Source organism: Phasianus colchicus, chromosome 1 (assembly GCF_987193195.1).
Source record: "Phasianus colchicus chromosome 1, bPhaCol1.hap1.1, whole genome shotgun sequence".
Taxonomy (NCBI): Eukaryota; Metazoa; Chordata; class Aves; order Galliformes; family Phasianidae; genus Phasianus; species Phasianus colchicus.
The window spans coordinates 156,476,066-156,502,194 of record NC_143436.1 but is presented as its reverse complement, the minus strand read 5'-3'; the positions used below and the strand labels follow the sequence as shown (position 1 = coordinate 156,502,194).

General features: G+C 37.8%; 1 protein-coding gene and 1 long non-coding RNA gene across 4 annotated transcripts in view; one reads left to right on the top strand and one right to left on the bottom strand.

The window, feature by feature from the left end:
- LOC149920177 (uncharacterized) overlaps positions 1–17,549 on the top strand; it is a 57,801-nt gene extending 40,252 nt beyond the window's left edge. The window contains exons 2-3 of one of the 3 annotated variants that reach the window (XM_090130748.1): positions 13,166–13,241; positions 16,718–17,549. In XM_090130748.1, coding sequence (XP_089986874.1) covers positions 13,166–13,236 — 71 coding nt within the window. In that variant the 3' untranslated portion in view covers positions 13,237–13,241; positions 16,718–17,549. The other 2 variants (XM_090130755.1, XM_090130764.1) reach the window with 2 other exon arrangements.
- Positions 1–24,696, bottom strand: part of LOC149920176 (uncharacterized) — a 30,101-nt gene extending 5,405 nt beyond the window's left edge. The window contains exon 1 of the long non-coding RNA XR_016461492.1: positions 24,661–24,696. This is a non-coding gene — a long non-coding RNA (uncharacterized LOC149920176). The remainder of the gene's footprint in view (positions 1–24,660) is intronic.
- Positions 24,697–26,129: the final 1,433 nt, after the last annotated feature.

The following is a 26,129-nucleotide window of genomic DNA, read 5'->3' as shown; positions in this document are numbered from 1 at the left end:
CTGAGTCAGTGAGCTATAGGATGCATACCATCTGAGTGGGCAGAAACTCACCTACACAGGTCAGCTGGTAGGAGACTGTGAGAATGAGAATGCTTATCAACAACATCATCTACCAACTACCAAAACTTAAAACAAAAACAAAAACAACAACAACAACAACAACAAAAAACATGCGCTAACATGGGATGGAACAGAAATGCTTAGATTCAGTTTTTGAAGTAGTGTAAGCCAACTGATGTAAGGTATCCACATGGAGATGAATTATGAAATGTCTAGTGAACTGGAAACTCACATGCTAACTTACTTTGAGGTTTTTTTCTCTATAGACCATCCCTTAGGAAGATTCAGTCTTTCCCACATAGCAGGACTGAACTACGGGCATTTACAGTATTTACAATTCATATTATGTAGGCCAGTGCAAATTGTGAAGTATATTTTGTACAATCAATCTATAATCAAAATTCATTTCCACAGACAATCCAAGTATTTTAGATAAGAATACACTTTTTTGGGTGTTCTTAATAGTAAATTCTAAGCAGTAGATTACCATAACAAGCTTCTATAAAATGATATTGATTGTATTTGAATCCTAAGTCAATTAATATTGATAGGAAGTATTCGTCACTATTTGCTCAGCTATGACACACAATCGATTCACAATTACATACACTTTATCTTTTATCTTATAACCTGGAAAGGCTAGTGAGATTAAGTAGTCCAGCTAACGAACATATAGGTGTTTCCTTTACTTCTCCAGTAACAATTAAAAGTACCAATAAAACTGACAAAAAAAAAAAAAAAAAGATACTTTTGAAGGTAAAACAATGTAAGAGACACTTCTAAAATGGTATAGTTCTGTTACTATACTGATTGTGAGAATAACATATTTTAATGTAGTAAATGACAAGACTCAACTATGCCACTGCAAGATCTCAAATGATTTTGTAAACAAATTACGATTATACACAGCTAATTTAATTAATATATTAATTTCACAAAAATTAGTTTCACAAAAAAACACAGCATAAACAACAACAGAACATCAAAATTATTCCTGTAGTGGTTTAGATTCAGTCATGCACTGAAAGCAATAATTTCATTTTTGTCCTTAGGGTTTGGAGGCTGAACCTTAGAACTGCCAGATGGATTTGGGAAATTTGATCTCACTTCCTGAGTCAGTGAGCTATAGGATGCTCACCATCTGAGTGTGCAGGAACTCACCTACACAGGTCAGCTGGTAGGAGACTGTGAGAATGAGAATGCTTATCAACAACATCATCCCACAGATGTGAGGGTCTTCCCTGTTGACAGATACAGATTCTAGTCACACCAAGAGCATTCTGTACTGGAGGGAGAACTGATTTGTAGCATATTATGGGAGCAATGGGTGAGGTTTAAAACAAATCCAGTGATGTCTGATTATTTGATAAAATAACTACTGAAACAAAACACAGAATGTGTTGAATGACAAAATAAATTTGAAGAAAATCATACTGATTTATGAGTTGCACATATTTAAAATAAAATTCCATTGTTAGTTTTTACCTCAAATATCAATTTGTAAAAGTGATAGATAAACATGTCAAGAGCAAAAGAGATTTGATATCAGCTGATCCATTACTTGATTGTATTATGAATAAAGTTTAAAGAACATTTTTTACTGATTGCATCAGGTCATCTATTTACATATCAAAGAAACAGAAAGAGATTGGAATCAGAGGTGACACAAATGTACAGAACCTTTCTTCTGAAATAAAGTGTCTGTGTTTCCAGGTATGTAGAAGCACACCTAGAAGGAAAAAGAGACAATAGATCTTCTTTTCTCTTCTGAGATCCACAGTGACAAAGAATTCTCCTACGGGCCATTAGTAATAAATAATGTCAGGTTGATTGAGGGCATCATATGACAGATAAATGTCAGTATGCTCTCAAGCAAACATCAGTTTAGCTGAAGAACCATTACATAAAGCCACCAAGGTTTCAGTGGTACACATTCACAACCTGCGTACTTCTCGTATTGCTGCACTGTCCCTGGGAATGAGACTTGTCCAGAGAAGAAGACAAAAAATAGAAGTGATTTATTAACCAACATATGATACCATCTTAGGTATCTTCTGGCTAAGATCACATGCACAGTGTCATTTTGTATTCAAAGAAGTTTATTCTGTAATTGTTCCAAGTATTTTTCTAATAGAAAAGCAATGACTACAACAAATTTAATTTCAGTTGTCCTACAGCTGTCAACACAGAGGAATGTCAGTTGATTTCTTCTTAGTCTGTTAGGCTTAACTTAGAAGAAACTAAGATTAAAACAAAGACTACATGCATGCAGATATTATAAACATTATATATTTCAGTGTGGTACATCCTAAGAAAAAATAAACTTACATCAAAAGACTCCATGAGGCTCAAATAAGACCTCATAATCTCAGACAAAATTTGGCAGGAAGCACTTTGTTGTGTCAGTGAACAAAGACAAGGTAAACTCAAGTATAAGTAAGAACACCAATATTAAGGACAGCATTCTGCCTTTCACCAAACAAGACAAACATTTTCTCTTCTTTACATAATGCTGTCTCTATAGAATAAGAAAGGATTCCAAAACTTGAAATCTACTGCCCCAAAAAACACATAGAAATTTTAGTCGTAGATCAGAGCTAAAGGCTAGGTTAATTCTTATGTGAGTTTGTGTTCAAAATGTATATCTGAGCATTCAGTGGGGATCTGTACTTTTAATAAAACCATCTTTTCTTACAGAGGTGAGATGCAAATAGAAGACATATAGGCATTAATCATAAAGCTGGCTGTTCTATTAAAAGACTGTTTGCTACGTGTGTTATTAGAACATAACTTTATTCAGTAAGCAGCATCTTACACATCAACCATACAAAATCACACTTTCAATTGGAGTTTTAGTAATAGTCATTTTGAAATGGAAATACCTAGTAGCACATGATCAGGAAAGCAGTTTTTGAAGATGTATGAACATCTTTACACTGTAACTGTTCAGAATGCTCTAGTCTTTATTGTCCATTTACAGTACTATCTACCATTGTTGGGTATTTTATGGCATCATTTCTTTCTCCAAAACTACTTCATCCAATTAAACACCATTGTTTGTTTTCAGTTTGTACTCTCTTTTTTTTTTTTTTTTTCTCCTGGATCTCACTGCTTCTACAGTAATATTTTTTTAATAATGGTGGATATAAATTACACTGCAGGAATATTACCAATATAAAAATTGGCCAATAATGACTATTACCCCAACAGTATGAATATGTACAACTGTACCAGATCTTGTCACATTCCCTGTGTAGAAGCAAGAATAACATTCATGCCATTTCACTTGTTTACTTGACTTGCACTGGTAAAAATATCAGTATGGGGGTTTCAAGTTCATCAGCTCATTTACAGCAGTCTTTCAAATTCTTTCAAAGCAGCACTGTAGTTTCTGACTCTTAAATTAATATTCATCATCAAGCAGTCTCACTTTTACTTCAGCATCTCAAAAAATGTTCTAAGTCACCTGGATGAGCACACAAAATGGACTTCTCATTCTTTTTTTTTTTTTTTTTTTTTTTTTTGCCTCTATTCTATGGTATTAAGAAAATAGAACACATTCCTATTGCCTGAAGGGACATACACAAACTGTCCGCACTAGAATTCCCTGTGAACAGAATGTACTGAGCTACTAAGGAGTCACTGTGGGAGTTTCATTCAGACAGCATACTTGGAGTTGATGAAGTTCATGCTATCTACAGTGATGTGACTTCCTGTAGGAGTAGAACAAGGAACAGCAAAACCTCAGTATCCCCATTTCTGGGCAATCTTACATTCTCTCTGTTAATCGGAGCAAAAAATAAATAAAAAATACCAGTGGATCTTTGTACAGGTATCAGCCTGCTCAGACCCTAGCAAAGCACCTAGTTTTCTGCATGCTTAAACAAGAGTGACAGTCTCTTTTTTATGCCTCTTTCTTTTTTGCTTTTTTCCTGTGTGTGTGTATAAATAGTGGCTCTGTCTCACAGATGTCATCACTCTAAATCAGAGACGCCTTCTCAAACTCAAGCTCCAGGCTGGTGGCCAGATGTGCCACCTAAATCATACTCAATAGGAATCAGACATTGCCTACTGCTTTCCAGTCACACAGGAAGATGGATGGTATGGCCCAACCCTTTCCCTAGGCTGCATTAAGAGTACCGTTTACCTTTTTCACATAAAGATTCAACAACAAAAGCAGGGCTGCACAGAGAAAGGAAATCATCTTAGTTGAGAATTCTTTATGGTTTGATTAGGAAAGGACCACAGTATCTAATTTATTTTAATGTGGTTATGATGTTACTGAAACAAAGTATCAGCTTCCCCTTTTCTCATCTTAGTCTTATTTAATGATCACACAAAAGTAATGCAAAAAGCCACTATTTTTAACCTCTAATAGTCAATCATTTAATATTGAACTTGTAAAAAAAGAGTAACTCAGAAGCAATACTGATTTGAGGATTTGAAATAATAACCAAAAAAAGCATTTAATCAAGCAATCTACAAAACAGTGCTTGCTGATAGCATCAGCTGGTATGGCACAGCAGTGACCACTAGCTTTTATGCCTGCTTTGCCAAATGGACTTCCTAATTACATAGTTTTCCTCTACATAATTACTGGAAAAGGAAATAAGTGCTGCCTTTTTGAGACTCAGTTTTCTGAATAAAATGTTTTTCATAATACTAGTAACACTCATAGTATGAAAAATTGAACTTATATTTAGTAGGATGACTGCTTTAGCGTACAAAACTGATTTCTTATGTGAATATTAACCAAAATTCCTAACTACAGAAATTATCTCCAAGGGAAATTGCTTCAGGAACCTGAATTGAGTTCTTCAGTTCTCACTGCTGTTACTATGAGCAACACAGCAAACAATTTCAGTGGCATATCAGTAAAATCAAAAACAGGCTAGAGGTGTAGGTATATATTTATCTAGCCTGCTAAGTGCCCATCCAAATGAAAAGGAGAATATGACTGATAAGTTTGGCTTAGTTAAATAAAACACTCTTGTATGCTATTTTTTAGCATATCTTCCCTCCACTCCGTTCTTCTCCTCAGCAAGAATATTTAACCTGTACTGAGCTGCACTTTTTTTTTCAATATCCAATTCATCTGCCTCATACCTCAAAGCATTATTTACAGCCAGGACAGCGTTAATGGCACTCATACGATGTCCATCCCATCTTATTAACTATTACTGCTAAATAAAAGAGGACCAGATGGCCCATGCTTGTCCACAAGACCTAATTACCAAGTTACTGTTTAGGTTGTTTTTCACTATTCTCCCTACAATATAAATTTCGTACAGAAGAGGGTGGCACTCAGTAGCGTGGTGCATGCTAGTCCGTGGCACCTGGATGCTGAGCCTCTGGTAAGCTCAAGGACTTCTCATCACAAACAAAGGTACAATGGCTCAGAGTCACTTTCACTTATGTGAAGATGTATTTAACTCCAAAGGGCTTGGGCTTGTAGGGAAGGCCAGTACTGCTAAAATAATGCCTGTGTTTTGCCTGAGTCTAATAGTTAGCTGCTTTTAAGGACTTCTAGGTTTTCAATAGGATCAGTGACCTCAAGAGATGAATGGAGAGATTATAAAGAGGAGTAGCTTTGCCAAAGTCCTATGCTGGAAAAATTATCTTACCAATTTCTTTCTGTATTTCTGACAAAAAAAAAGTTTATATTTGAGAGCACTGAGGAAAATGTCATTACACTGACAAGAGACAGACTAAATCTGGATTTTAATATTAACTATGTGAATGGAAGGAACAAGACATTTTACAGCAAGTTTAATCCATACCATGGTTTCATGGATACAGAGGCAGGTGAGGCAGTGACGTGCACTTGCTATATCCTGCTATTTCAGCAGTGACATCCTTTTGGTAATAGACTTGAATGCCCTTTTCATTGTGTTATGCTTAAGCTGACAGACAGACAAGCACAGGAAGGTGCAAGAAAGATATGATATAATTTGACTTGAAACACGGAAAAGAGACCTAAATAGGATAAGATCTGTGAATCACCTTGATCAAAAGAGAAGTTGAATGTGAGTGGATTCTGCTGCTTGAAGAGAAGAGATAAAGGTGAGGAAGCCAAAAGGTGAGGAAGCCAAAGAGAAACCCCTGAAAAACACCTGCCAGAAGCTGGGGCAGGGTTGTTCAAAAGAGCTTGCCAAAGAACAGAATTTCTTAAGAAACAGTTTGGACCCTGGAAGCCACCCAAGAAAACAAACAGAAGATAGTGGAGTGGATGACAACATTTTGAAGGAGCCTTTCCAGTCTACACTGAGATTTAGGGTGGGAATGGAGCATTTCTCCTGTAATTCAGTGGAAAAGGAAGTATATTATGAAAATAGTAGTTGTCAGAGTCTTGAGTGCACTAATAAATCCTAATAGTCTTGACCATCTTCATCTAATCTAAGGGTAATCTCTGGCTATGACCAAACTATCCCTCAGCCAATGGCCCATATGTGCCACTCCTAGGAATGTAGACCTGCCCTGAACTATGTTGTAGGTTTGTCAGTTTTTCCAGTCTTGTCTTCTGCTTTTGCTGACAGTCCTGAGGTCTGATTGGTTACCTTGCCTTGACGAGTGGTCATTGACAGAATCTGCCATGACCACCAGCTTGGCCCAGTGCAGGTCCATGGGTCTAAGTCATAATCACTGAGGTCACAGACTACGCAGCAGTCACCCTCTTCCCTCAGGTAGCTTTTCCTTCTGAAAATTGTCTTTCAACTACTATGTCACATAGACAATTCTGAATTCTGAAGAGCAGCTAGTAGATGATCAAATTTTCACCTTGGCTCATACACCACGTCATAGACAGTGACCAATACTTTGGCACTGTCAGAGGATTTGGTTTGCAGACAAAACATTTGCACATATGCAAATGCACATATGCACACTTCTACATGTATGAAGAATGTGAAGAGAGCTGAAGATTTGAGCTTTTCAGCCCAATCACAAAAAGATAGCAGTATTGGCATTTATGTTCTAAGCTTCTGCTTTACTGGACTGAAGAAAACATATCTAGCACTAAGAATAGACAAGGGAACCACTGTATCTCCAGTCTGCACAAAACCTTCTGACTGAAGTACAACTTCTCTCTTGTTCTCATTTGACTTCTAAATACAGTTAACAAGGAAAAGATAATTCTACATCTCTGCTGCAGGCTGGCATAGGTATCATGAGCCTTCATTGCTTCATGTGCAAATTGAATGATGGTGCATCAGATTAAAGAACTAAATGTCCTGAAACACTTGAGTTCACATTCATTTATTTTCTTGAAACCACTTTGGCCTTACAATCAATTCTTTTCAATAAGGAGTTGAGTACAGTTAACAAGATGCTGTCATAGATGTTAAAAATCCTGCCTATGCTGCCAATGACAGAATCTTCTGTGACGGTGTATCATGGTGAAAAAAACCTTTACACATTTCAGCAAGGGTGTGTGCTTATCTCCATTACTCAATAATATAATATAAAATAAATGAAGCCTGAAATACTGATAAATGTAAAGTGATCTTACCAAAATGTGAAATAGCAGAAGTCTACCAGGGATATCACAAACTGCCTTGGGTTGGGAGGGACCTCGAGAATCATGAAGCTCCAACGCCCCGCCACAGGCAGGGCCACCAACCTCCAATTTAATACTAGATCATAGATATGAAATTGCCATTTATAAATTTAAGATAAAAATAACTCATTTGTAAATTTGATTTCTACATTATAAAAGTAAAGAAGCTAGAGAAATAATTTCCAACTGTATTTATGGAGAAAAAATTATCAATAAATAAGTCAGTACTTTAAGACAATGTCTGAGATCTCTGGAAAAGCAAATTACTGTGGCCCATTGTTCTACCACATTTCACAGAATCACGGAGTCACAGAATGGCCAGGGTTGGAAGGGACCTCGAGGGTCATGAATCTCCAACCCCTCTGCCAACATGCAGGGCCATAAACCTCTATATTTAATACCAGACCAGGTTGCCCAGGGCCCCATCCAATCCAACCTTTAACACCTCCAGGGATGGGGCATCCACAATCTCTCTGGGCAGCCTGTTCCAGCAACTCACCACTCTCATAGTAAAGAACTTCCCTCTGACATCCAACCTAAATCTTCCCTCCCTCAACTTAAAACCATTTCCCCTTGTCCTGCTGTTTACATTTATTACAACTAGTCACAGAACTGGGCCAAACCAGCCCGTAAACCTTAGACCTTATTGCACTCTATAACTTCCTGAAGGGAGGTTGTGATGAGGAGGGGTTTGGTCTCTTCTCCCAGGCAACGAACTAGACCCGAGGAAATGGCCACAAGTTGTACCAAAGGAGGTTTAGATTAGACATAGGGAAGAATTTTTTCTCTCAGAGAGTGATCAGACACAGAATGGCCTGCCAAGGGAGGTGGTGGAGTTGCCATCCCTGGCAGTGTTCAAGAGGTGTCTGGATGAGGAGGTACGAGATATGATTTAGTAGCTTGTGGTAACAATATAAATAAGAGGACGGTTGGACTAGATGATCTTGCAGGTTGTTTCCAACCTTGTGATTCTATGAGTCTGAATATATTCTGAATATTTTGTTTCATTCTTATCAGGAAAATTAAATACCACAACTAACCTTTCATCCACATTTTACAATCAGTAAAGAAAAAATACTTACCAAATAGGAGATTTGAATTTGTATTATGATTATGAACACTGAATGTTACACCAACTAAAACCAACTGATTCGAGTCAATAATTTTTCAATTTAACATCACTAGAACGAGATTTTTGAAGCTGAAACGTAGAGTTAGATACATAAATCTGTACCTGTCTGACTTTCTGGCAGGTTTTTCAAAACTTGTAATACCTACCAGTCTGTGACTCACTATGCAAGCAATCAAGGACTCACTGAGAAGCTAAAATTAAGCTTTTTGTTAACATTTATGTTTCTTGAGGTAATCATACAATCTCCCTTTTTAAACACTGGATTGATATCTTACACTTCTGGGCTCTTACCTTAGGGGGAAATGAACCATCTTCTGGCCAAGGCCATGAGCTATAGAACAAACATCTGTTCTATATCTAAACTATAAGCTATAAACTAAGCTATATCTAAACAATCTGAACCTCATCTGTAAGGTCCGCAAGCAAAAATAAGGCCATTTTTCTGAGCACAGCTTCTTGCGGGATCCAGTTCAAATTCAAATTTACAGTTTTACAGATCTAATAGAATGTTATAGTTTTACTTTGCAGGAAGTTTTAGTACAAAAATGTGTAATGCTGAAAGAGAGTGACATCTAGAATTCAAATACTAGATGCCTGAGTTACCAACCCCACCAAAAGTCTTGCCAATGTCATCATCCATTCCAGTAAAACTCATATGAGAAGGAGGGTTGGGCTGAGGAAAAGCTGAGTCACTATTTTTTATAATTTTACCATTTTAAATGTAAAGAAGATATGAAGAATGATGTTACTTTAGAGGATCAGACACAATTACAAAGTAAAACAAACAAAGCAAAATGAACAACAAAAATAAACAACATACAAATAAAAAAACAAATCCACAGAAATCGGAATGTGAATTCTAGAAGAAGTGAGTACTCAAAGCTGATTATTTTTCATCGGTGCTGATCTCATGAATGATCATAACCATACAAGTGGAGAAAAGAGAACCCACGTGAACCTGCATTGTTGAATAAGAAGCAAGCATCTCTGCTCTGTTATTAAAACACAGGCAGGACACTGCAACAGTCCTTTCAGAGACAGACACAGCTGTGTTGAAGTTATGCTCCTAAAACAAGTGCAGAGATTTACAGCTTGAATGCATACAGAAACTGAAGCTGGCTTAGACTATATGAAACTAACTGCAGTACTGACTGTCTTGCCATAAATACTAACTCAGTGCTCTGTATTGGTGAGCTTGCAGGTAAAGGTTAAGTTGTTGTTTTTAATGAACAGATACATAAATTAGTCTAGGATCTCATGGGCTCCGTGTTCACCAACCCAGACAAATAAACTGCCAGCAGACTCTTTGACAGGCAGTCCTTTAAATTAGCTTTATTTTCAAGCAATCCAAACAAAGAAACCATTAACCCTTCGCTGGGCCATGAAAGAGCCAAGCCTGCTGCTCCTGGTAGTCCTTGTAAGCTCTATTTCTTCACACTTTGGGAAAACCAGAGTACACCTAATGGGCAATGTGCATCTTTCAGCTGGGAATAATTTTAGCTGATCCCCAACACCTTAAAGATTTTTTAAACAAACAGTACAAAGACAGCTGCTTTTGTTGATAGTCATATACTGCTGTAAAAATCTCCCATCCTCTTCACCACTGTCCCCCTTTCCCTGAAACAAAGAATTCTACAGCCATCAGTCTTTATTTCATGAGATAAGACAGAAATTGTGTAGTCCAGGAGCAGAGTCAGGCTGTAAATATAGCAGTGCAATCATTTTTAGCATGGCAGTACCAGAGCAATTCCCAGCAGATGCTACTTAACAGTTTCAATTGCCCAGGTAGAAATCTGTGTTTTTCTGGAATAAGCTTGACTCAGACGAGACTAATTTTCATCCTCAAACTCACCTCCTTTGAAAACAGCAGTACAAAAAATTTTTCAGAAAAGTCTAGTTTTTCAGGGATTAAAATATTAAAAACTACACTCTTACTCCCATCAAAAATGTCAGTGTAGTGCTGCTTGTTTTGAAGTGCCTTTCCATACAAAACTACACTTTTTATATTGCTACAATTACTGCAAAAATTTTTTGTCTTGGTACACTGGGTAACGGGTTGACACAAATCCTCTGTTACAACACGTTTAAGGACCGCTGCCAGTGCACAGATTTTCTTTGAGTTAAGATGGCATGCATTACAATGTCAAGCTCTTTTCAGCAACTTACCTGAAATAGACCTGATATACTGTGCTACGGATACCCAAACCAGAATGACTGCGGTACTGAAGTAGTTGTACAAGCAGGTGGTGTAGGCACTGACACAAAGAAAAGGAGAGCAGAGCAGCAGTCTTGCAGCATGAGCTGAGAAGAAGAATCGTTCTTCAGGCTCAGAAAATATTTCAAGATCTGCCCTTGTTCATTCTTGTTTTGGAGAACTGACAGACATCTAGAAGGCCCAAAGAGCGGACACCAGCCAACACAGACCATAAAGAAGGACACTGTCAGCTTCTAGGTCCCCAGGACAAGTCTAGCCTGATTTGGCATGTCAAAGGCAGTTGAATAATCTATTTTTCCCACCCTTCTTCAGCATTTTTCAGTCTGACACATGAACTTCTATGTCAAACTGCTGTCATACTTAGCCCTGTAAATCACTACAAAAGCAGATGCACTGGCTGGATTTGGGATCCAGTTCAGCTAGGTTGTGTATTCAATGACAAGTGTTAATGAAGAAATTTACAGCACCACTCACATACCTGTGTGAAAATAAAAGGGAGAGTTAACTTTCTGTAGACACTTCTCAATAACTTCTTATATAGGCTGAGAATACTAATTTTGAAATACAGATATATTTGTCTCAGTTAATGGGCAAAAAGCTGTTGTGAATAAAGTCTTTCATATTTGAGTAGTATTAAACAATAGTTTTAAGACTAATTCTTCAGCTTTCTTTCTAATTCAGAGAGTATCTCAAATTATATCTATTTAATGTTTCTGTATCTGTAACAGAGGGTTTCCTACTGAGAAAAGGAACTGTTTTAATGACCCTCTCATTCAGCAGGTCATGCAAATCTCAAACAAACACTGAAGAAGGCCTCTGGATCTCATCAGCCCTAGTTTTAGCAAAGGCTTCTTTTCTGCTAAACGAACCCATCCTGCATGCCTGCAGCCCTGCAGACCATCCATTAGAGCAAAAATTAGAATTAGAATTAGCTACTGACAGTGAGCCACCAGCAACAAGCAATCAGCTGATAAAAGCCATAGATAAAAATCAGATCCTCCAAATTAAATGTTTAACATACTTAAACATACATCATCAAATATAAGGAATAAATGACATTACTCCAAAAAAGGCAAGCTGCCAAATAACAGTCATAACTAGGTTAAAAAGCAGAAATGATAAAGAACCTGATAGAGAAGACCAAGTGGCAGGAAGTGCAAGTATAAGGATAGATCAAAAGAAGGCAAAGAACTGCTTGCCTTTTATTCCCTGCATCTATGCAATAAGCTAATTTTGTTTTAAACCTATCATTCCAAGACATATTCTTCAGTGTCTGAAGTCTGAAGATCTCTTCCAACTCCCTGGGATATATAAACCATCTTAACAGAAGTGAAGGAGTATCAAGGCCTTTGAAGGACAAATGGTCATTACAATAGAACAGGCTTCTTAACGAAGGCTCTGGGTTTAAACTGAGAACCCATAAGGGAATTCACATTCCTGGCGCAGCAGTCCCAGCACGAAATACCAGAGAAAATCCCACAAAATAGATAACAAGAGAATTGGTATGGATTGAAGATTTTCTGGAGACAACCTATCCCAGACCCCGTGTATATGAATTCGGATGGCATCCTCAGAAAGTTTGAGTTTCATAGAAGTAATTCTGACAAACAGGTCATTTTTCATCTGATTTAAGTGAGGGCCTAGCAAGATCCCTACTCACTCCAGTACAGAAAAGGCACAAACTTCAATTCTGTTTCATATTAACCAAATGATGGATTCTTCCTAAAGGACAGTTAACATGGTTTCTATCATTATTTCTGTTTCCTAATAAGATGTTTTCTAGAACACTTACCCATCGTGTTCTTACTCCTGTTCTTTAGTGTTCTCGATGGCTTTTGAACAACTGTTCTCTTTGTGAAAACAATAATTGTTTGTCACAAGAGGTACTATGTTCTTTGATTGAGAACATGCATCCCAAAAGAGAAAAGGAAAGAAAGCAGAATAACTGTACTGTGTGAAAAGTCTTAGTTCACAGTACTACACAATGTAGTCTTTATTCCACCCCATAGTCAAGTAACAATGAATTACAAGATTTCTAAGATGTAACATCTGTTTTATATATATAATCTATAAAAGGTTTCCAAGTGCCCTTAAATGAATCTGCAGTCTTCTGCAAATTTGAATCCTTGATAAGTCCTCTGTTTCTTAATCTATATGCAATCTTCTTATAATGGATTGAACTAAGAATTTCCATTCTTTTTAGGTATGAGGCAGGAGGATGAAAAAGAAGAGAGCAAAGAGGGGAATTTGCAGAATAAAAAGAAAGAAAATTAACTTTGGTTTGTATGTTCTGCATTTTATTAATTAAAAAAAGTTTTTAGATACATAATTATTTTTAATCCCTTTGTACAGCTTTCCCAAGAGATTCAGACATTGTTATAGTATTTTGTGCTATAATTTCCCTCCACTTTAGAAGGTACTAACCAAAATGTCAATCCACCCTGTTGGTTCATACCATTTGAAGCAATTAATACTATAATGGTGGATCCTTATCACTATTTATTCTAGTTTTGCAGCCTCATTCTTGCATCATGCCTTAATGCGTCATTTTATTCCATGAAAAGCAAATGCCAACTAGTATCTCTTCTGGAAAGTGTCATTTCACAGAAAATTTTCAAAATAAAGGTATTAAGATATGAGAAAATATTTCCAGATCATTATCTATTTGCCTCCAAGCCCTGAATGCTTTCAAGCAGGTTATCTTTTCCTCTCAATAAGGCTATCCTAAGAAACAAAGAAGAAACACGTTACCAAGCTCTTGTTATATGAATTGGAAGTAAAAGAGTTTTCATCAGTTGATTTGTATGAGTAATTCCATGGCTGTTCTCACATGTATATTGCTTACTAAGGGTTTTTCAAATGGCAAACATTATTCAGGTTAGGGAGAAGAGTTCAGGCATGCACAGATCTGCTTTCTGTTTGTCACCAGAGTTTGGATAATACAGTATAGCATATATTTGAGGAAGAAAGTTACACAGTAAAGAAGAATTAAAAATTGCAAAACTTTTTCAAGAGAACACATTTGATACTGAGAATATGATTTTTATATTTATATATTTATCCCAAACCTCTTCTTTTACCTAATAACCAAGTAAACTGCAGGCAGGTATTTGGAGACCAACATGGAGAACAAAAGTACCAAAAAAGCAGAGCACCGGCTTGAATCACAGATTTCATTTTCCACTTAACTTTCCACCATTTCCACGAGGGAAATGACTAATGGATAATGCTGTGGTGGATTCCTCAGTTTCGCCTCTTCCAATACTTGATTCTCAGCCCAGAAAAAAAACCTGTAGATATTGGCACTGTACTGCAGAAAAAGCTTTCCCCAAGAGAAAGCATTCATCTCCAGTAGAAGTCCTCTCTAGACAAGTTACTAGTGGGATGGCAACATTTACCTTTATGGAAGATGCCTGCAATGAGAGGCAATTATATGTTCCACAACAAGCAACATCATCCTCAAGACTTTGCACTGTCTTTGCAGTTTCAGATACCCATTCAGTCCAAAAAGCCTAGCTATGAAATAATAATAACTAAAACTATTTCTGCTAAAATAACCAGAAGGAAAATTCTGAATTTGACCCCAATTCATCTACACTATTACATAGTACTAAGGTATAGTTATATGAAATGGCAGTGTGTGTATTTCTTAGGTTTTCCTTTCATCTACTGCAATTACACAAACAGTATAAAATCATAGCCAACACTTCGGAAAGCTTTTTATTTCTTTTATGAGAACATGCTGGTCAGTTTTTGCACATTTCTCTAAATGTGTAGCTGAATTTCCAGATCTGCTTTTTTAGCATTACTTTTCTGCACAAACTTTGCTGTGATGACTGATTGTCCCTATTCAGGGGTTGCACAGCCAGAGCATTACACATCTCGCTTTCACCTTAGGTTTTTCACCAAATGGTAAAGACCACATAAAAAGTAATCCATGGGAAGTCCTCACTGTGAATTTTCTCTCACACTGCTGTTTTGTGTCTTGATGGAAGACATATGAAGCAATCATGGTTCTCTCTAACATTTTTAGACTCAGTGTGGGTTGAAGCCACAGGGTTTTTGTGAATTTCCAAGTAAGCCTTGAAAAATAGGTAATGCTTGCATTTTGGCATCACACCCTACCCAGTTCTTTTAGACACACCTTTTTCTCCAGCTTGTTTTTCTACTCCACCCTTACAGTCTACTATTGCTAAGATCACAGGAATTTCAGTACAGTAACAGTATATTTCAAGTTGACTGCTTGGAAAATAGGAGCAAATTTTGTGGGTTTGGCAGAAGATGTTCCCTATGAATCTTGAAAGTGTAGCCTTATAAAAGCATGCACAGAAAATCATTCTGGAGCATTTGAAATTTGCTGTGCACATCTTCTATTCAATAAATAAAAACTATTTCAGGATCAAAGCTTTCTGTGTAAAACCAAGCTAAATCAAAAGGCTTTTTATTATTGTTTGCACTCTTACAGTAACAAAATGAAATAGCCTAGCAATTTGAAGGTAATATTTCTTCATTAAGAAGTTAACTAGTTCAAATTCATCTGATTAAAACACTGCAGAGAGTATTCAACTTGATTCTTTATAATGGCTGCCATCGCTTTTAAGCTAAATGTATCTTATAAACCACTCTATTGTGAATGATAGAGGTCCAACAAGCAAGACAGAAGTGCAACTCTGCAAAGTTTATTGACTCAAGACCAGCAGCAGCCTAACTAGTAGTCAATGGCTTCCAATTCAGAGGTGATTTGGTCTTCTGTTTCCTGGGGCATGTGCTGAATTTGCCTGCCTTCACCTACAAAAATCTATATAAATACATTCCGAGGTGTACTCTATAGAAGTCCCAATCTCTTAGAAAATATGGGGTGGCAATGGAGGATATCTCAATGAGAAAAATGAAATCTAGGGAAATGGAAAACATTCTATTTAGCTCCCTTTGCACAACATCTCTCATATTGATGCCACCTCAGCAGTCTAGTTCTTCCACACAGACCCTTGAGCAGTGTGACAGAGCAGCTGTCACTTATTTGCCCACTAGCACTTCAACATGTCGTATTCTTCTCCTCGTTGTGTAACTTTTAATCTAGGAAAGCCCAAGCCCTGTGAACTTGCTCGTCCACATTGGAGCTCAGGGGCCTTGGGCAGCCTGGCAGTCTGCTGTTCATGCGTCAGTGGCTGGGGCTGCCATTCATAAGCAGCCTGTGCAGCGCTCCCAGGCACTGCAGCTCCCACTCACTCAATTTCTTGCAGAAAGGAGTGTCAGAAAAAGAGCTTCAGCAAGAAAAAAATAAATAAATAAATAAATAAATTAAACTTTGCTTTAAGGCAACCCGCTTTATTTTCTGTTTCACTGCAGATATTTCAGGGTGTTCAGACTGAATTGTAGAATGGCCTGGATTGAAAAGGACCACAATGATCGTCTAGTTTCAACCCTCTTGCTATGCGCAGGGTCGCCAACCATATCAGGCTGCCCAGAGCCACATTCCAGCCTGGCCTTGATAGCATCCAGGGATTGGAATCAGAAAAACTGATTCTTCTGCCCCAAAAGAAATCATAGCTCATGCTGAGTCCAACGGCCTGGTGAACTTTTCAGCCACTTAATTTTATTTAACTCAGTATGTTAATCAATCTACTCAGCTTGAATCAAAACTCTTGTAAAGCAGCTTGAAAGATGGAATAAACCTTGTGCAAATTCTCTGCAAATTTTGTGATTTCTAAAGCAAATCTCCTGCTGTTATTCTAAGTCTCTTTATTCTTTATAGGCAATCCCAGTAACAACTGTGATCTTTGGATAGCTGCAGGGAGTGCTGCAAAAGCAGACATATGACTTCATCTGGATTTCACCCCACTGGCCAGGAGACATGGGCAGGCTGCCAGAGAAGTGATTCCCTCTGAGAAAACAAGGTCTCCTTATATCATCTCTTCTGATGTGACTCCATGCTAGACACAGCACACTTAGGGCCATAATAATAGTAATGGTAATAGTGCTGAAGTGCTGATATCTCTTTCAGGAAAAAAAAAAAAAAAAAGAATTAAAACGATGTTTTATGTGCTCTTTTCCCCATATCTACCTGTATGCTAAGGCCAATTTTTACTAAGTCTTGGAATACTTCAGATGGAATGTTTCAGATGGCTGAAAGGAAAAATTATGCTGTGGCAATATTTTAAAAGGATTAAGGAGTCCTGAGTTCACAATAAGGCTGTCAGCAGCTCTGCAGTCCATGGTAAAATGAAACAGGAAAAGGGAGAGAACTTGATTAATACAGCATTAAAGGAGAATAATGCAATTAATGCCAATCACCCTGGATTTATGGAAAATAGACTTTGTCAGAGAACATTTCCTATCTTTTTTGATGAGGTTACTAAACTGATTGATAAAAGTAATCATGATAATGTAATATACTTAGATTCCTGTAAGGCATTTGATTCGGTACCAGACAATATTTTGATTAGGAAACTTGAATGATGTAAAATCAATATAGCAGACACAACATTGAGTGAATTAAGAACTGGCTAACTGATAGGTTTAGAAATATAATTGTAAACAGGGACTCAGTACAATGTGAGAGTGTTGCTGATGGATGCCTGCACAGATCATGGCTTGTACTTTTCAAGAACCTAACAGTAAAAAAAAAAAAAAAAAAGGAGAAAAAAAATCAAAAATCATTGCCGATCAAATTAGCAGATAACACAAAGATTGGTGAACTGAAAAATAATGAAGAGGAAAGGTCAGAGACACGAAGCAACCTGAATTTGCTAACAAAATGAATGAAAGCAAAGGATGTAAGCACTAGTATGGCATAATCATATTGATCTAGAAACAAAAATAATAAGATTTATAGACTTAGGATATTTTCACTGGCATGTGTTGTGGAGGCAGCAGTGAACACTAGTATTCTTTTTATGATTTAATGTTAGCATAATTTGATCTTTATGTACACTTGTTTAATTTCCAACTGGATGAAGCAATGAAAAGGGGAAGAGACAATATCTTTCCCATGTAGAGACCATGTTTGTCCAGAAGTAGGTATTAGCCTTCCAATTCAACTTGGTGATGGAGCTATTAACTCTGAAACTGTACAGTAGAAGAAAACAGTATCCTAGGAAGACACAGTCCTTATCTAGCTGTGGGTTTTGTTTGAAAAAAAAAGAAAAAAGATGGATTCAGCTAAAAGATTTCCACTAATCCTTCTTAGATTTCTGCACCAGGGTAGAAATAACATGCTAGTACTAAAACACTGAAAGATTATTCACAATAAATGTTCAGAAAACTAATGGAAAAGGTTTTATCCAGCCAGTTAAGGGTCAGCTCTAAGAAAAAAAAATATAAGGGGGTCAAGATATACCAGTTAGTAAAAGTGTTGTATTGCTTTCTAGTCCTGTTACGCATGTGGCAAAAATAGACCATTAACAGTGGTGAATGTCTTATTATTATTATTATTATTTTTCCATCTCTGACTGTTGCCAGATGTGCAGGACTAATCATTGAAGGTGATCAGAAAGATCCCCATGGAGCTCCTTCAGAGAGGCATTCCTTTCATTCTGTGGGTACTGGCAGAACTGGAGGAGACCTGCCAGACCCATCACCTCATGGTTTGCAGCCTATGTTCACAGCATCCTGCATGTACCTCTGAGGGAGAGCCAAATGCTGGGAGCCTGGGCAACAAGAGTGCTGAAATTCTTGAATTTGTTAAAGCCCACTTGTAGAATATCATTTAGAAATTACCTGGACGTTAGCTAGCCAAAGCCTCTTGACTTTATTCATGTAACATATCCCATCATCATCACATAATGGGGTGAGTGCACTCATTACATTATAACTGAAATGTTAGCAATCAAGGAGCATAGAACTGCCTTCCCTGAGTTGGGCTAGAGTCTTATATGAGCAGAGTAAAGAATTAAAATTGAAATGCAACAATCACATCCCTATTTTTTCCTGTGCAACCACAGAATGTGGGACAGAGTGGAGAGCAGGAAGATGAAGGCCTTGAAAGCTGAGTGCATTCAAGCTGAGATTTGCAGGCAACCAACATGTCAGATACATGTTTGTACTATAGGAGACATACATTGGCTACATATTTCTGCAAGAGTCAATGCATTGGTATTTCAGTTGCATTCAGCATTTCTCAGTCAAGAACTATGTTAACATAGGAAAACAAGACTGTATGAATTTATATTCAGTTCATACTGTTAAAGGCTATCCACAAGTGTTAGAAGCAGAAGCATTCTATTTTTTAAAAAGGAGGAAGAGACTCTTGAATGAAGTTGGAAAGTGCAGATTTAATTCTGCGAGTGAAGAATTAGAGGCAATTGGTTAGGATGGAGCTGAATGACAGTCCTGTCACACTTTGGAAATACGCCTTTCTAAACATAAACATTGGTGATTTCTGCATTCTACTCTTCTGAATGAGTGTTCAGTTCAGAATGGGACAAAATGATTAACGATCAACACATCACTGAAATACAAAGGTTCAAACAGGTCTGCTGATTTAATGTTCCACTGGGCTTTTTTTGGCAAGTTTGGAAAAGTATTTTGTTTTGAGATCATCTCTGACTATTTTGATTAACAGATACTTCCACACATAACTCAGTACTAACCCCTCCTTGCTCTTAAAATGAATATACTCCTTGTAAATATGCAATTTAAATTGTTTATGAAAATTTCAGCAGCCTCATTACAGATGTTTTATTTGCCTGAGGGCACAGTTCAAATTTGCTTTTCTCCTAAAGAGAATATGCATGTAACTACACCCATACAAACTACAGAACAATATTTTAAAGAATCTAGAAATATATGCAATTTTAAGCCAGATTACAGAGACTTTCAGAGACTCTGACTCAAAATAATTGCAAGGAATTTCTCAATTTCTCCTTTCCATATAAAAAGAAAACTGAAATCAAGCCCAAAATAATTTAAATGCTGACTGTGCATGAGGATGTGGAGGCTTTCACTAGATCAAGGAACAGGACCTAAACATGTAATCAACTCTCAATCACTTACTGAGAATCTAGACTTTGTGTAGCTCTAGTAAGCCTATGGAACCTAAGTTTTGTCTAGCACTGCCTGAATCCCTGCAGCATAGTCCCACAGAGTACCTCCTCTGTCTTATAAATCACCTGGGAACAAGAACTCAGAATGTATTTGCACATGCCATGGCAAATAACTTTTCAGACTAGGTAGGTGCCTTTGCTGCTTAAGCAACCTACTGCCTATTGTAATGAATGTAACAGGAGCTAGCTTGTTGCTTAGAGCAGTTATGCTTCAGTGATCCAGGAATCACATCCATTTGTCTGTTGTCTGTGCCGCCATGACATGAACAATCAGGCCAACATGGAAAGACAATACAAAAGATGAAAAACCATCGAACCAAAACAGAGCTGGCAGCCTTCTAGTGGCACAGGCATGACACTCATAAGTTGTCCCCAACTCTTTACAGCCTAAAAAAAAAAAAAAAAAAAGAACAACTTCACAAGCACAACTCATTTGGATTTATCTAGACATATGGCAATTTTGTATTGCTGGGCTGCCTTCTGATTTCTTTTCTTTTCCACACTCCATAGATATTTTAAGAGTAAAGGCTAAGTGCTCTAATCTTCTCAAAGCATCCAAGTTCTGGCAGTGCTCCTCTCAACCCCATCTTCCTGCCAATATCCTTTTGGCAGAAGCAAGAGGTGGCCAAGGACCTTCAAAACAGTTCCCCACAACTTTTTCACAGTTTCTGTTAACTCCTCTGAATGCATCTGAAAAGGTACAGATGAAGAGAGAACACCTCCACAAGTCTACTGGAAAGACCAAGCTATTTGCTTACATGACTGCTTGTGAATAATTCAGCACTGACCTAACCTGTACATCTTTAATAACACTGTTCTTTATCCTGAAAGAGGAATGAAGTTATAGGGGTAAATATAAATATTTTATAAAAAAGCAGTGCAGTAAATGCACAAGTAAAATCTTACTGAGACACCACATTGGCAGGAAAGTCAGAGTACACAGAGGGTGACTAGAGTGTTGTTACATAAACAAGTGGTATTTATTCATTTCCAAACACAGTATATTATTTTTCGATTATACTTTTAACACGATGTCTATGCAGAGGCTTTTGAACACCAAGCCTTTCCAAAGTTATTTTTATAGTCTAGAAACTTCTAAAAATTTCTAATGCAAAACCTCTAAATTTTAATAACTGTTATAGTATGCCAGTAAGGTTTGTCTAAATTACATACTGCTATGACGTAAAAGTGAAAAATAAGAAAGAGGAATAACAAAAACCTAATAGAGCCAAGTGTGATGCAGGTAGGGGTCTCAGGTCAACATTCCTCAGAACTGTTTATGTACACAGTGTAATGCTCCAAAGTTTCATTTATCATGTCCTTCTGCAATATCAGCTCTTTTTCTACACAGTACTCTTCTGGGCCAGTTAAGGAAAAGTTTGGCTTTAGCTACTCTGGTCATTACAAAATCCCTCGCTTTTGTTCACCACAGCCAACCATTCAGGAATATAAATAACAGAGATCATCCTGCAATCCGAAATAAGAACTTCTCTAACAGCTAATGGATCAAAGCTGGGATTGCACTGTTATATCTGGGATTTTTCAGAGAAACTAGAAGCTTGATGAGCTGAATCAAATACCCTTCACAAGACTTCTCTTCAACATCAATATTGTTATGCAAAAAAAAAAAAAAAAAAAAGAGGGAGAATGTTGTAATGAAATACACATTTCCCATTTACAGAAATGTTTTATGATTTACACAGATTCCATCAGCATTTATAATGACAGTAGAAATATTTCTGGAATAAGATAGGTTTCCCAAAGGATTTGCATCATTAGATGGCTGACCTTTCCAATGAAAAGAAAATAAGTAAATGTGTTGTGTTTTTTTTTTAAGTTTATTTTTCCCATTAGGAAAAATTTGAAGCCAACATTGGAAACTGTTCAGTATTAGGTGAACTTCCAAAACCATGTAGTTATTTAACATGAGCATAAATACTCACAAAGACCTTTGTGAAACATAGGCTAAGAAGGAACAAGACAAGGATTGCGTGTGTGTGAGTCGCTTGTATTTGTTTTATCAACACTGACATAAGAATTAGTATCTTACTAAGAAAACTAGAAACCTAAAGCCTCGAAGATTATTAGAAGGATAAATAATGCTCTGCTTCTAATAAGCTGCTATCGTTTTCTGCCTCAGACCATGAATCCAAATTACTTGACTGAAGACATGAAATTATTCCCGTGGTGCTATGGCCAAAAACAAAACCCCCTCAGTTCTGTTTTAATTGCTTGTTAAATATTGGTCCTTTAGATGACATTGTCAGAAAACAAAGCTCTTAGAAGTGATTAACTTATGAAGACTCCAAGATGTTCCAATCAGGTTTTCGAGTACTTAGTTTGCTATAAAACCAAATAACTTGAGGCAAGTCAGTGAGGATGGTTATGTGATGGTTCAGCCACAAAAGAACAAAAGAACACTACATCTGTAAATTATGGCGTACTCAACAGAGACAGAATAAAAAAAATTGTGGATTTAAGCACATTTCTACTTGCATCAAAAAACTAGTCCAGTACCTCAACAGGATAATGTTAATAACAAACGAGTAATTATTTGTTTTCAGAAAGATGTTCTACATCTCTTTACCTCTAATACATTAAGTTTTGGGTTCTGCTTTATTAATCTTCCTTTTCCTTTTCTCCAGAGTTTGCAGGAAAGGGTTGCAAAGTCAGGGTCAGTCTTAGACATGTAAATAAGCAGAAAAGACAGAAAACTGATAACAGTTTCACAATGTATAACACTGAAACTCATGTTCACAAGTAGGACTACAACGTTTTCCATGAGATCTCAAAAAAGAGTGGAAAACAAGGTGACAGAATTGACTGTATGTTACTCCAGTCTAACACATGCTACAGATGGTGATATACCCAGGCATGTTGTCAGATTTGACTTCTCAAACTTTCCAGGGTGCTTTCTTTTTAGTAGCCACATCCTGAGAAATTTAACTGCATAGCTGAAGGCCAACTAAAATCCCTTTCCAACTGTAACACTTTGGATCTGCTGAGGCTGGAGCAGTGAGAGACCTACGGATGCCCTGCCAAATCGGAAGGAGCTCAGCAGGAGATGGAGTGGGAAAGGAGGGTGGAGGCAAGCCAGAGGAGGACAAGAAGATAGACTGCTCGGATATTACACACACATATTCATGGCCACGACACATCACACACTTGGCAAAATGGAGCTGATGGAACTAACACTAGTGTTAAAACAGTTAAACACACAGAAGGTGTCAACAGTTTGTGGGTTAATTTGGCCCAGTTCCATGACTGGCAGGGCACAGAGACCCACAGATCCATGCCCGGAGAAGGGATAAGGGAAAATAATAGAAAGATGGGCCTAAAACAAAACAGCAACAACGATCTGAGAAGAAACAAACTAATTTACTAAGTAAGATATGAGAATGCAAGATACCACACTATAATACAATATAATAATGAGAATTGGATAATAAATAAAATGAGAGAGAGTGTCCAAAAACCGAAGGTGTTACTCTAATGCTGAGGCGAGACGTGCCATCCATACTAGTAGAAGAAGGGAGGAGAGCCTGGTCCTGTGACTTTGCCAGGGGCTTTATCTCCTCTCTGAATGCACTGTCCTCTGGGAAATGTAGTAGTTCTTCTCTTCTGGGACAGTTACCTGGACCTGGAGCATTCTTTAACTTCCAGTGCACTACATGATGTTATGATGTAGAACACTGATAACCAAAAATCATAAAACCACGACAGAAGGGTTTCCACTGAGATTCCTCTTCTTGGTCCCCTGTTCTGAGGGAATCTAAGCTGCATCTGCAGCCTGTCTGCATCTTCCCTGCCTTGAACACATCCAGCTTTGATGAAGGTGAAATGAATTTTATCTTTACATCAGATTTTATTATTATTATTATTTTTTTTTTTTTAATATTTGCCCATGTCATGGGGTTATCCTTAGATATAAGTCTGTGACAGGGGCACAGGTCCCGGGTACTAACGGTACTAATGGTTTGCCACGTGCACTCCAGGAGAGGGGGAAGGACAGAGAGCTAACAGATAGTTTTAACGAAAACACAATGGCAACGATCTGAGGAGGAAGGGTAATTTACTGAATTTAACTAAATCAAATAAAACGAGAGAGACAAGAGTATCCAAAATGCGAGTAAAACCACAATAGTGCGAAGGAAAGCACGTGCTTTTCTCTGCAGCGAACTGAGACAGCTGAGCCAGGGCCAGACGGAGAGAGGCAGACGCTTGGGCCCTGTCTGGAGCTCCACCCCACTTCCTCTTCCCACCAGGTCCTCTGGGGATGCCATCCCCTCCCCTCCCATCAGGATACTCAAAGAGTCCACAAAAGGCAGTAAACAGAGCCAGAACATTAACTTGTTAACTCCCACTGGTCCACATGATGTTCTGATGGGGAATACTTGTCAACGGTTTATGGGCTGGTTTGGCCCGGTTCTGTGACTAGCAGGGCGGAGGGATTTTGCAAAATCCGCACCTCTGGAAAAGGGAACAGGGGACTCCAAAATAATTAAAAGCAGCAGCAATTATCTGAGGAGAAACAAACTAATTTACTAAATACATTATCGGAATGCAAGATAACACACTATAATACAATATAATTAAATTTGAAGCTAATAAATATAATGAGAGAGAGAATATCTGAAAGGTGGATAGGCCTCACCACAATGCTGAGGTGAGATGTGCAGTCCAGTTGAGCAGCAGGGAGACGGGAGGAGAGCCGACAAAAAAAAAAGCAGGCGAAAAAGAGCACATCAGATGACCTTGCCAGGAGTTATATCTCGAGACTCTCTGTGACCGCAAAGTCCCCTGGGGAATGTAGTTCTTCTCTTCTGAGCAGGTACCCAGAACTTGAGCATTAACAGTTAAACTCCCAGTGCCCCACTTGATGTTATGATGTGGAATACTGGAAAAATCACAAAACCATGACAATACTGACAACAAAAAATCACAAAACCACAGCAGCCCAGAACAAAAAGTTCACTTTGAGAAAAAAGCTATAAGCTGGAGTTCTTCTACATTCCCTACTGCATCCTGATCTCAATTCCAAACCTGACAGCATGTCTCTAGTCACTCATATCATTTTAGAAATACTGTATTTCATGGTAAAACTGATCTAGACAGGTTGACAATCAAGGTTTTCAGTAAATCAGACAGTGCTCCTATTGCTCTTGGTACTGTGGAGATTAAAGATTCATGTTTAGTATTGTCTCGCTCCAATTTATAGGAGGGAGAGGAGGTTCTTTGATATCTGTATACCCGGTGTGAGATTAAGAAACAACGGTTCAAATGTTGGTCTGACCAGTTTATTATAAATCCTAATCAGGGAGATGGGGAAGGGAAAGATGGCGATTATTATGAATTAGGGCGATGGGGAAGGGAAGGAGGGCAATAGAAAAGATAGGAAATAAGCAAGAATCACGTAAAGCTGGGATAGTCACCACCAGGATCCAGCAGTGGTCCGGTTGCATGCCATTTCAAAGGTCCGAGGCAAAAGTGCAGGGGAAGAGCAGCAGCAGCGTGGCTGGCCTTGGGCAGCAAGCAGGTAGCAGGAAGAAGATGCAGTATAAGTCTGGGAGAAAGCAGCAGGACTCAGGTAGCAGGCCCAGGAGAGTCCATCAGCAGGCAGGAATTCCGTAGTGAGGAATCTGATGGCAAACAGTTTTGTTCTTTTTCAGCATGCTGATAGAGTGCGGAGTAGGTCCAGGAGGAAGAGAGGCAGGTCGTGAGGCTTCTCATGTCAGAAATTCTCATCTTCCTTCATCTCATGAAGGAAGAAGTGAAACTGAGGATGCAATCTGCTGAAAGTAGTGCTATGTATACACATTCATTACTAAGTATAAATATGTTCCCTTTTTCTTATCATACTGACAAGGACAAACCCTTCTCAGAAGTAGCTAGTTATTTTTTTATTTTTTGTCTTTGAAGGCAAGCTAGAGGAAACAAATACCTGTGTCAGTTCTGTAAAACTTTAAAATAAGTTAACATCTAGGCTTTCATTTTCTTTATTTTCCTTCCAGTAACATTAGGTAGCCTCCAGATGATCCCCAAACACAACGGTATCTTAGTTGTTTATAGTGATGTCCTATCTTCTTGTTAGTAGAAGGAAACAGTAAAAACACAAATGTTTTG